At 38.3% G+C, this 13,174-nt stretch overlaps 1 protein-coding gene across 2 annotated transcripts in view; it reads right to left on the bottom strand.

The window, feature by feature from the left end:
- Nucleotides 1–13,174, bottom strand: part of LOC121421080 (solute carrier organic anion transporter family member 2A1-like) — a 31,833-nt gene that overhangs the window by 3,251 nt on the left and 15,408 nt on the right. For both annotated transcript variants that reach the window (XM_041615692.1, XM_041615693.1), the window contains 7 exons: nt 8,234–8,739; nt 7,377–7,618; nt 6,479–6,631; nt 4,246–4,446; nt 3,257–3,421; nt 1,963–2,164; nt 145–289 (listed from right to left, as the gene is read on the bottom strand). In XM_041615692.1, coding sequence (XP_041471626.1) covers nt 145–289; nt 1,963–2,164; nt 3,257–3,421; nt 4,246–4,446; nt 6,479–6,631; nt 7,377–7,618; nt 8,234–8,703 — 1,578 coding nt within the window. In that variant the 5' untranslated portion in view covers nt 8,704–8,739. The remainder of the gene's footprint in view (nt 1–144; nt 290–1,962; nt 2,165–3,256; nt 3,422–4,245; nt 4,447–6,478; nt 6,632–7,376; nt 7,619–8,233; nt 8,740–13,174) is intronic.

Raw genomic sequence — 13,174 nt, forward strand, 5'->3', positions numbered from 1 at the left:
ACGAATCTCTGTAAGAATGCAAGATTTCAACCTCTTTCTTCAAGAGGAGAAAAGGGTATCGGGGAGAGGGGGTTGATTTATTCAAAAGTTGGTTTTAGCCCCAAAAACCTTCACCTAAAAGCCACTGAGTTTGAGGTTACCTACCCCATTGTCAAATTCTTGTAGGCAACCAGCGTGGCATGCTGACACATAGGTGATGCCATCCTCTCCACACACAGGGGAATATATATCATTATTGCATCCACACTGGACATTACACGTACTAGTTCGGCTCAAGCTCGTACCAGCGCTGTGTTTGAAAAAAAAATGGTTATCAAGATAGAATAAAATGAGAGAAGGGAAATCGGCGTATGTTAGTTCCAAATGAAGGTAATATATATCGCGTTATCAATGAATATTTACCGTCTAAAGCCCCTTTTACACCTTCACGGATGCAACACGGATCATCACGGATCTCAGTCCGTGATGATCCGGGGTGCCAAATTTGTATTTTTCTAGCATTCCCGGAGTGAGTACGGAGTTAACTGGTTATTAACACGGATATGTACGGAAAAGTACGGAGTCTACAAGGATAGGCAAGGTAGCAATAGGGATCCTGTTTGATATGCTCCCGGAGCCAACACGGAATACCCGGATGATCACGGATGTTACTGGGTCTTTACACGGACCTTCACGGTTGCTCACATTCTGTACTGGGATATATCTTGCTAGAATGAAGTTTCGTCCCTTTTTGCAGCATCTGGAGCATGCTCGTGCTTGGTTATGAATACGGACTATTGTTCATGTACGCAAACAATACAAACATTTGACCCCGGATAAAGCCGGTATCAACAAGGATCACCCGGTTCTTACAAGGAGCCTCCCGGATGCATTCGGTAGCTACACGGATGTACAAGGAGGCTACAAGGATGAACACGGATGATTATCAGTCCGTGTACTCCGGGATGAAAAATTGAACATGTTCAATTTTTCTCCCGGACATGCCGGTACATCAAGGATGGCGCCGGATGAGTAGCCGGAGTGTACACGGTAGTCCCGGACTGTACACGGATGACCCCGGATTGACAATCCGGGATGATCCGTGTTGCTTCCGTGAAGGTGTAAAAGGGGCTTTATACGAACGCAATCCTTGTACACGAGTGTGTCTCACTTCTATAAAGCCTGTGTGTCGCGTATTCATCAGGTTCATTATATTAATATGGTTATTCTTATTGTATAAATGAATAGATATTGGAAATTTGCATTCTATTCCTGGGGATTTTGAACATACATAATACCTAATAAAGATAAATGTATTAAAACGGTTACACTTCGTACATGTAATACCGAAACACGTAAATTGCCTGTACCTCGATGCTCATTAATCCGAAAACGTAAAAGGGTTCGTTAATCCGAACATTTGTGGCGTTATTTCGAAGGTTCGTTATTCCTAAAACGAAATAAGGTTCGTTGTTCCGAAGGTTCATAAGTCCGAAAACGATATAAGGTTCGTTAATCATTTCTTTTTCGGACTAACGAACCTTCGGAATCACGAACCTCACTTCGTTTTCGGACTAACGAACCTTCGGAATTACGAACCTTCGGAAATACGAACCTTCGGAATAACGAACCTTTGGAATATCCGAACCTTCGGAATAACGAAGCTTCGGAATTACGAATGTATGCGATTAAAATACTAAAAATCGATAATATAGACTGAAGAATAAACAATAACGACAAGTATATACATGAATGAAATTGTGATGTTTAGGGTACTAGAAATGCTGGGAAATGATTACAAGCTTAAAATTAGATTTGGAAAGGGAAAAGAAATTGAAATAAAAGTTTTCCCAGGCCATTCGATACATATACTATGCATGGCAGGGAGAAAATTTCTTGAAATATAGGCTTTCTGAAACACAGCATTGAAAACGGGGGATTGGAAATCGAACATAGTGAGTGGGTATATAACAAATTATTCACCTTTGGTCGGGATACTTAGTCGTTACACCAGCCGTTGGAATGGTTCGACAACCGACACCGAATGTGATTAGGAGCAGGAACATAGCGACTATGCTGAGAACCAAGGCTACCTTGCAAGACCCCTCTGCTTTTGTCTTGAATTTCTTGACAATGACGCCCCCAACGATGGATCCGAGAGCAGCGGCCGGCACGAGAACAGCGCCTGTCCAAGAAATTATGAAAAGAGTAGAGGAAGAAAAGGAAGGGAGTAGATTTACCGATGGTTTCTGCGGTATTTTCCCGTGGTATTTTTTTTTCTTCTGTGGTTCTTTTCTGTGGCACTCAGGGGTTCTGTCTGCGGTATTTTGTAGTTATTACCACACGGAGTACCGCAGGACGAAGTCTGCTCCTGGTTTACGTTTTGTAGTATCGCATATGCACAAAAATATTGTATTGAGTAGTAAATCACTTATTACCACAGACGTACTTCATGATTTCATTCTTCAGAGTTGTACGATAAACGTTCAATGATTTAAAAAAAAATAATAATAAGCAGACAATGTTGAAGCGCATAATATGAATCAAGACGACCTCTATGCTTGGCGATCTTCAAATATAAGCATAGCCCTATATTAAATTTGAGTCAGACGTTGCATTCTGGTATGTACTTTCTTCTTTCCCTGGGGAATGTTCAAGCAAGGATTTTCAGAATCATTTGCTAAAACGTAAAACTTGCATACTACCGAGTATATGGGTCCTTTCGGTGATTTTTTAATTGTTCAAATGAATGAAAGCGTCAGTTTAGTTTAAGGACAGGAATTACATTGACCCCAATTCGATCATAATTACATACTTATATAATAGTGTCATTTAGCGCTTTTCCCCTTTTATGCAACACGACTCGCAATGGCTTACAATATAAGACAACAATTAACAATATATTTTTGTTAGTCAGTATTGAAATTAAGTGCTAGGGACTTGCCTCTCATACAAGCTCTGCTTTTCTTTCCAAGTCCCTCCGTTCATATAATTTTTCATCAATATTTGTTATGAAAAGTCATTGAACTGTCTGTATTATTTTGAATATGGACTTTAATTTCAATTATATTTTGTTGAACGAAAATAATAAATCTAAAGTCTACTCTCTTACTGCTTACAATTTTATTTATGTAAAACACTGAATAAAAAAGTATGAGCAAAACAAATGTTAATAATCTTTTAGCAGAAAAAAAATGAAATGGCCTTTACCAAAATATTTAGCCATGCTTCAAAACTTATTTTAACGAAACCTAGGACAACTTAGACTATACTTTACCTGTAATAAGATTCGCATATGATGACGTCAGTCCAAACTCTGTTTCTAGGTATTTGGGAAAGAATATATTGAGTCCAATCATGGCAGCGAACTCGGTCACGAAAGCCATGTTGATGATCAAGTACAGAGGATTCTTACAGACTTCCCAGAACTTCCCAGGCATGTCTTAGAGAAAAAGACAGAAAAAGAAAAGAAAATGTGTCATCGGGAAAAACACATCGAAAGTATCCTACTTAAATCGATCTCAGCATTTGCGCAATATTCAAGCAACATGATGACAGGTTTCAATAACACATATATAGTGAAAATATATGCTTTTCCTATATATTTTGTGATCACTATACTTAGAGCATACGTTAATATAGTCCCCTGAAAAATATGGGCCATTATGTAAACTGTGGTGATTTAGAGGGTCGGGACCCATTTTCGGGTCACTATTTTCACTGACTGTCAATCATGTCTCAAAGTGATCTTGAATAATTCCAATAGTCTGAATATTTTTATGCGAAATCCCGGACCCAGCTTTTAAGATATAGGCCCACATTTTAAACGTCTTAAAAAAAAAAGTTAACTGGATTTGTGTTGTATATGATTGTACATTAAGATAAGAAAAAGAAGGAGGATAAAAGAAGAAGCGTCGTGCAGTCACTTTCAGCAAAATCAGCTTTATCGATTTATCTTTCTCTTGAGGGGGATAGTCCTAACTATCAAAAGTCTGGCATCTTAAGCATTATTTAAGTTAATAATACTATTAGTGTGAATGATAATTAATTTACGCGTTTTTATAGTACAGCGTATTTCAGATGAACGTAGTCGTTTTTTTCACTTTTCAGGCCTACAACTTGCACATCGAAGTACTCATACCAGGTCTTGATAAAATATTGAAAAGCATCACGTGACGCGCTTATTTATCCCTCAACTAAAATAAAAGTGTGGATGGACGTCTTTGGAACTATTTTTCCCTTCTAAATGATGAGGTAGCTTTATACCCTTGATGCTTTTGAAAGCAGCCTTCTTCCTTGACTTTGGCTTGGCGGCATTCTCAGCGCTTTCACTTCCGGTTGACCTCCCTCGTTTGGAGTGACCCATGAAGTCATCGTGTGCCTCGTCGTAATTCTTCGGCAAACTTCGGGGAAAACCGATCATGGGAATACCGGATATGACGTAGGAGACAGAGGCAATGATCAAACCTGATAGAGGAAAGAAAGGTGACTTCGAAAAATAAATTCATTCTAAAATGTAGCAACCAAAACAAGCGATGCGGAAACTAACAAAAAATAGATTAAAAGGCAACTTCAAATAAGCTTAATATGAAAATACATTTTCTTCCATTTAACATATTGAACATAATGGCCCGTATTCTGAAGTCGTGTTTAACTTAAACTCAGGTTTAAAGTTGTGGTTTAAGTATGGATAGCCAATTGTTACATAAATCAATAACAGTAGAGATATCATATTTCAGCTCATTTGGCACTCAAATCATTCATAATTATGTAGGAAGTATAAATAGATGATTGTCTTCGACATCGATGAATCAGGAAAGAGCACAGTAAAAATAAGAAACATACAACTTAATGAAAATTTTGACACTTTTGGCTTCCCATAATTTTAGCACAGAGTTAGATTGTAGTTTCAATTAAACCTGACTTCAGAATACGGGCCAATGAGTGTTGACATAATACGGGAAAAAAAAGAAGACGAAGAACAAGAAAAGCAAAGGAAGGAGAATGTACTAAATATAAATACTAGAAAGAAGGAGTACACTGTAAAAACTGTGGTGTTTAAACTGACACCAATTGGTGTTAATAGAGGACCACACCCTAAGGTGTTAAAATAACACCCTAGAGATTGAACATAACACCAAAGAGTGTAAATGTAACAACCATAGGTGTTGTAATAACACCTATAGGTGTAAAACTAACACCACCAATTTAACACCGGTGTAAAATAACTGGTGTGGTCCTCTATGTACACCGGCTAACACCACAGTTTTTGCTGTGTAGAAAAAAATCAACAACCAATAGGTTAGAGAAATGGAGTCTTCGTGTGTTAGGGTTTGTGTGTGAGGGAGGGAGGGAGGGGGGTGAAGCGGATTGTCTCATTTCTTGGCCTGGCCCATCACGAATTTTCATGCACCGATGGACGTCTTTGCTTTTTTCCCTGTCCCCAGGAGCCCAACAATCTTTTAAGATTTTGAAATCATTCATTCTCGAGTTTCTTGCATCATAGGTTTATTCATTTTATATATACTGTTGTCTATTTTAATGTCAGTTATTCTGCCTTTTTATTTCTGTTATAATCTTTTTTTTTCTTTATCAAATAATTTCAATTACGTCTATATATTTTGATTATCGTTGATCTGTTTTACTCCTAAACATCGGAGATTTGTTAATCATATGTTCTGTATTGACTTTTAATACATTAAAAAACCTAGGGAAAGGGATATGCTTATCTTAAAAAGAAAAAAAACTGTCTAGCGTTTAGATTTAATTCGGCCTTGCAAGGAAACAAGACAAGAGTACAAAGTCAAAGAGTGTATCCGGTCACTTGACCTTAAAACCCATATAACCTTAAAACCCATATAAAGAGCAATGAGTTGCCAAGTAATGACAAGTAAATATCTAGGAATCTTAGAAAACAGGAAAAAGAAGATCGGAATATTGGCCTACAGTCACAAAAAGAAGGATTGGTGGTATGTGTCAGCAAAGGCGGCGGAAGCGGGGGACGTGTTCCCCCCTAAATTTCAGGTTGATGACCTTTTTTTTTTTTTTTTTTTGATTGTCAAAAATTTTTGGCTAGATTGATAACCTTTCTTCGGGGCGCTTGTCCAATTTTTTACCTGTGTCCATCTCAAAAAATCAGGTGGACACCCCCTAAATATTTCGGCTTCCGCCGCCAATGTGTGTCAGAACGACACAAAATGGTCAAAATCAACCAATTGGAATTTATTGGAATCTTGGTTGATAAGTGATCATTTATATAGGTCGAAAATGCAGACCCTAACATACACATAAATATACACATATACCCTTACATATATAGATAATAAAGAAATTACTGTTGAAAATAGTAGAATGCCATAAAAAAAATAAATTCATGGATTTTTGAAGAAAACGGAATGTAGCTCTAAAAAAAAGAAAGGAAAGGGAAATCAAAGTTTAGAAAGTTTTAAGAAAGACTTAAAATAGCTGGAAATAATAATTGAAACCAAACTATACTTACCGAGCCACCAAGCCCCCACCCACTGCGGATCTTGGGGTCCGACTCCATAATTATCCGGATCGTCACGGTAGTAATCAACCCATTTGCGAACCGTCACTCCGCCAATGAGGAAACCGGCGATCCGGCCGAAACCGAACATACTCTGAACATATCCTGTTTCAAGAAAATTGCAGTCATACTAAATTTACAACTCACAAATAAAAATTGAAAGAAGCATATCATATTTTGGCACGTCACATACGAATTTTCGCCTTATAAAATTTGAAGAAAAAATGGATTAGACGTATAATTATTATTTCAATTAATTGTATTGATGGATTAAATTACCTACGATAGTGTGAGTGGCAGTAAAATAAAATACAGCTTTTAGTATCATGCATTCAATAAGACTCAGTTCAAGTAAAATATTATCATGCATGCGTTCTTGTTCCTGCTTTTCGGCATCATGGATTATAACCAGTGAATTTGTACTTCTTCACGAGAACTAGTCTGCTTTATCAAGCCTTTACTTAGAAGAATAACTATACAAAACTGATAGAGGCATTTGAATGATCGCGAGCGCTGAATACGTGTGGATAAACCTGTTAACAGGAACTCTCACCACTGAATGTATGTGTGTGTGTGTGGGGGGGGGGGGGAGAGTGCATTCACCCCTTAAAAAATGGATGCCTCAATCTTTTGCTTGTCCGAAAATTTTGACTTGGAACTGCTTGTTGGGAGTATTCCCCCTTGAAATATTTGGGGTTTTTTTAAGATGCCCTGTTTCTCCAAATTCACTTTACCTTAGAAATGTTTATTAAGTTCTTCACTTACATAGCAAAAAATGCATTATTATGAATTCTTTCATATCTAAAAGTGTATTGTTATTATGAGATAATTCTAGGAACAAGGGACTTACCAATGTGCATTGCGGACGTAGAGGTTTTCACGTTATCATCTATGTAAGACATGCCTAGCGCCATCACCGGCGTCCAACCGAGACCGACGATGATCTGCCCGCATATGATGAAGACAAAAGCAGCATGGGTTTCACCGTTATCTGTGTCCCCTTCATTCTTGGTGCAATGGTCAGTGATATTGCCAGAGCCCGCCGAGCATGTAGCGGTACTTGAGTTGCCTTTCGAGCCATCACTAAGAGGTCTGAACACAAATTGACCAAAGGAAATCAAGTTTTAAAAAGTTGGAAACGCTCGTAGTCGTAGGGTGTGACGTCATTACCTGGTCCCCATCATGGATATTGGTTCCACGCAATCTAAAAGAGCCCATGCGTGAGTATGATAGAAAAAACGATTAACTAGGATGGGTGTATCATGAAGCTGTTTGTAAGCCGCCAATTATTTTGCCCACGATTAGTGATCCTTTCTTGCGCTAAATGATATATTCTTTATGACTGACTAAGAATATAAGAACGTGTTCCAGTCGTGCGTAAGTCAAGAACTTAACGAACAGCTTTATAAAACACCCATCAGATCCCCATCTATAATGCCTGGTGCTGTGGTGCAAGCATTTCTTTTTGGTTACATATTAGCAGTTACAAAGTAATGACGCCACCAATTATGTAGGCCCACTCGGTAAAGAAAGACCGTGTTTTCAATGTCCAACTAGGCATCGCTTTTTCCCCGGATTATTTCACTTAAGATAGCGTTATTTATAAGGCCTATCCAATTATATTCTGATAGAATGTTTATGATACAGCTTCATCTAAATTCAAAATCCGAAAATATATCGACCCCTATCGGATAATTTAACACTTACACATAAGCGCCGAATAAGAACTGTGGTAAGAGCGCCACCACTGCTCCAATGCCCATCACCACACTCCCGAGGCCAATCCACAGCGGCCTGTTGCTCGTTGGTTTCCCTCCATAGTAGACCACAAACAGGACCAGGACCAGTGACGCTAACTCGTACATGCTGTTGATGAAACCAAGCTGAGATGATGGCAGCTTGTAACGCGTCTCCAGTGACGTCACTGCGCTACCGAATGTCCCAGAATTAAACGCATCCGACGCGACCACCATGCACAGCAGGACGCAGAAGAAGCGACCGGAAGCCAGGAACTGGAGGAAACCGGGCTTCCATGAGCAGCAAGAGTATGCATGATCGCCGTCTTCGTCACCCGTTCCGTTGACGACTAGCTGGCTGCCGTCACTTGTTTTCTTGCCTTCGTTGTTCGGCTCCTCAATAGGGACGGATACCCCGTTTTCTTCGTTCTCGGGGGCCATTCTTGTGTTATTTTCTTGTCAGATTTCAACGTTTACCTGGAAGACAGAAGAGGGAGAGAATCAGGTGTGAGACAGTCTGCCGTGAGGTTGCACGGGCCTAATCACAACTGGCAGGCCAAAGATATTCATTCGAGCCAACCCATAGCTCATTTTTTAATTTGATATTGCTGATTGACAAAAATGCATGAATGTGACTGAAAATCTAAGACTGATTCTAGGAAGGGTACCTACTGAACTTACTTTTTCCCCAATTAGAAAGATATATCACCACTATGGAACTATGTTTTAACAGGCGAAAGAATTAGGGCCATTTTATTTTCTCAAGTGATGAATTTGATCCCGTCAGGTGTAGTCTTCATAAATGCTGATTTATTTTTAAAATGAGCCGGTCGAGGTACCCTTTTCTGGTCAGATATGGAATGTCAGACATTTATCCTATCCACTGGTAGTAACCATTAAACCCTCGAATTTCCTCCTTATTTCCTTTGAATTCTTTTTAGGTGCCACTTTATCACACGAGTCTATGGGGGAAAAAATTAGGCCTGTGATGCCGTGATCATTAGCCTTTCAGTCACAGGTAACATGAAAACTGCTTCTGCGCATGCGGATGCCGCAACCCTACCGCGCTCCAACTCCCTGACTTTCATGGCACTCTTCTGAAAAAATCACCTGTTTTGGTGACAGAAGATATTGATCTCTCAATAGAAAATAAAAGGTAATCATAATTCCTTGACGGAATAATTTCCTCGTCGTGTATAGGAGATATTAATTTAAGCGTCATGAAAAAAAGGTGGCCGGACATGATCTATGGGACAGAAATTCTAAAATTGGAGGGGGGGGGGAGGGGGTCAAAGGCCCTCGAGACCCCATCTATATATCAGTGGATTATATAAATTTGCGAGTAAACATTCAAGCGTGCTTGTTGGAGAAAAGTCGCCAGACCCATATATACGTTATTTCATGCCTAGGACATGTACGATGAAATCTGAATATGAACATAAATAAGAGGGAGCAAGAACGATTGAGAAGCAACACACGCAATAAAAATGTTTACCTCATATGGGGTTAAAACCTTGACGGCACGTGAATGTTTGTTAAGTAAAATGATACCAAATACTGTGTAAATTTTTATACAATGTTGCATTGGAATTTACTGATGAGACATGCGTTTTACGTTACGTGGGACAACACCTTACACAACAAACACGTCTGTCCCCTTTTCACGAAATATTGGGTAAATACTCTTCCTTTTCTCTACTGAAGCGTTTGAACCTCTTTTCATTCCACCCAAGTCCCTCATCTTTCCGTTCCGTTGGGAATGAGTAATGATTGTCTCATTCATAAACCTTTTATTGCGTAACATGAGGCCTTCGGACTAAATATCAACGCTAATATCTAATCACCCCTTTTTTATTGAACGCATGCATTTTATGTAAGTTCCAGCCTTCGTTTACTGCACTACATAATTGCAATCCTTACAGATAAAGTACTGTTGGAGGCTGCGTAACTGATGAACATATAGAATGAATGGCAGAGATTCTAAAATATCATTCTGGTGATAAAAAACCTCCTTTTCCAACAACTAAGAATTCATATTGCAAGTGATAAATGTCTGTAGAAGAATATTAGTTCGTTATTGTAATTGTTTTATATATTTGTCAAATAAATTCCGTGTATGTAAAATAGACACTTTCACGGGAAGTATTTATAACAAGTCCAATGCCTTTGAGAAGTAATAGGGCAATATTCCAGGAAATTCAATATTTCCTCAAAGCCTCATGCACAATATAAGCGAAATGCCTATAATACACAGACGTCGAACCAAAGACATTTTAAACAGGTTGCAAATAACATTGGATTTACAATTACCCTTTTGTATCAACATATATATATATATATACACCCCCACACACGCATGCTCGCACCTTGCGCCCACACCCACACACTTTAACAGAGACAACATCGTATGTACAAGCAAACACTAACTGTAATGTATACACGTATACGATATGATTATGATGAAAATGAGTGTTCCATCCAGTCTCCCTTTCCTGATGTTCGAGAATTTTCTTTTAGCCCCTCCCCCACCTTTTTTAAAAGGAGTAAGAAACTTTTGTAACATATCCAAGAAGAAATACACCGATTAACATGATTAAGCTCAGGTTTCGTAAAAACGGCAATCAGTTATCTCATACCATTATAACTACCAAAGTGTGTAATTTTGTACCATTTCACATGTGGATAACAAATCGGTTTTTATCTGAATACTGTTATATGCTATCGATAAAAAAACGGGGTATCTTTCCTCTTATCAAACAGTATACACAATTACATACACAAAATGTCATCATGCACAACATATCATCGTATAACAGGATAGGCCTATATATATTGCCTTTGGAGTGGGGCTGCTCCTGTAGAAAACCCCTTTTTTTGGGGGGGGGGTTGAGGGGGGGGGGGTGATGTCTTTTTTTGTTCCAAACTAGCACCCCTCTTCAAAGATTGTTCCACGGCCCCTGCTTTTACATGATATAATTGAGGCAGAAGTCTGCTTGAGGTCTGAGACGTTCATCCGCGTGCTATGCAATCTGGAAAGGTTTATCTAAAAATAATTCCTTTTCATGATTTTAATCATGCACAACGTTTGTATATCAAACAGAGAATGATAAAATGAACTACTTTTTCTTACCATCTCAAAATTGTCCCTCTGGAGTAGCGAGTCTAGTTTCAGACTTTATGTTTTAAGCTGTAAAATAAGGATTTTTATATTGTAAATCACGATTTCTCTTAGAGGGGGAAAATGATATCTTTAAAAGAGTTTTATTCCTGCGATGTTTTCGATGACATATGCAATTTTTTTCGTTATTTCAATTATTTCCCTCCCCTCGTTTCATTCACTTTTCCCCTCCTCTTATTTTTTTTTCTTTATATACGCCTCTCCGTCCTCGCCCTTTCATGGGATAAATAGGGGATGGCTCTAAAGTCTGTAAAAAAAAACCAGGACATTTTTTAAGTCTATCGAAATTTTGCTTCAATTTTTGATATGTATATCTTGATGTTAATAGATGCTCTGAAGTCTTATCAAAAGTTTGCCTTTGAAAGACATTAATCTTATTGTCAAGGGGTCATTGATTCCTTGAACAAGTTAAATGTGTGCTTGGCAGGGTGGTGGGAACAATTTCAACAGGGGTGGTGGTTTAAATTTGACACCCCCCCAAATAAGATTTCACTTAGAAATTAAGCTCCTTTTGATTAAGAGAAATTTAACAAGCAAGATAAAAAAAGGGTTTTCGCTACCAAATTAAGGTAGTTTTTCTTCAGTATTCAATTTTTAACATACGTAACAGTTTTCCAGGGGTGCTGCCTATGATGAATAATACACGCATCACCCCCCGGGAAGTCTTGGGGGTTTCCGAAGCACCCTCGCTTCCCAGGAAAATATTCATGTCTTTCAAATGCACCACAACCTTTGTAGCACACAATGAAAGTATTTGAATAAATTACAAGCTCTTTCATTAATAATGCACATTCCCTCACCTGGGTTGACAGGTCAATTTTTTTCATACATGAAAGGGTGCTAAAAGATAGTTCGATGAAAATGCAAAACAATGCAAGTAAATCAATGCTTTGTAAATGAAATTTGAAATCCTCATTCGAAATTTATGGCAAAGAAAATGAAAAGCTTAAGAGGAAGTCTGCTGATTAGCAAGATGTCTGATCGTCAATATTTTCTCAGTTTCTGGAATTTCTGCCATTTGGCGCAAGCCTTTTTTGAACCCCTGAAAAAACGTTCTGTGTGCGCTCAAGCATGAACGAAGCTTATTTTTTTAAATGACATTTTAAAGATAAGACTTCAGAGCATCTATTGATATCAAAATGTACATATCATAATTTGAGAAAAAATTGATAGACTTTACAAAACTGTCCATTTTATACGCACTGTATAGGCCCTCGTATAGCCACCCCTCTCTACAGCTATGACTATGATTTAACACGTAAATGTTAGTTTGAATTACTGGTGTGTGCCCTATATAGCCGGAAAGTCCACAAAACCGACAAAGGTAAAATCCTATCATGTCATTCCCTTCTGATATGTATTCAATATCTTCTTGCTTTTATCCGTAAGATAAAATCATATAAAATTTCAAAGAAAAAGTACAGATGGCTATCTAGTCACCCCAGCAATCAATTGAAACAGTTATTTTTTTTTAGATTGTTTTGCTTCATGTTTACTTTTTGCGGGTTAAATGAAACAATAGGTGATTATCGGTTGACACCCGGGTATCACTTTCGTTATCATCTCAATTTCAAACATCTATCTCAATATTTTGTTCCTCGAATTCAGCCAAGCGGATATGATATGTGAAAAAGTCAGTTTGCTAAGTCAGGTGGAGGTGTCGTGGTGCCTGATTAACACACGAAAGTCTAGGGTTCGACTCCCGGCTACGCCAAAGGGGAAGGCCAATACATA

This window comes from Lytechinus variegatus, chromosome 9 (genome assembly GCF_018143015.1).
Source record: "Lytechinus variegatus isolate NC3 chromosome 9, Lvar_3.0, whole genome shotgun sequence".
Classification (NCBI taxonomy): Eukaryota; Metazoa; Echinodermata; class Echinoidea; order Temnopleuroida; family Toxopneustidae; genus Lytechinus; species Lytechinus variegatus.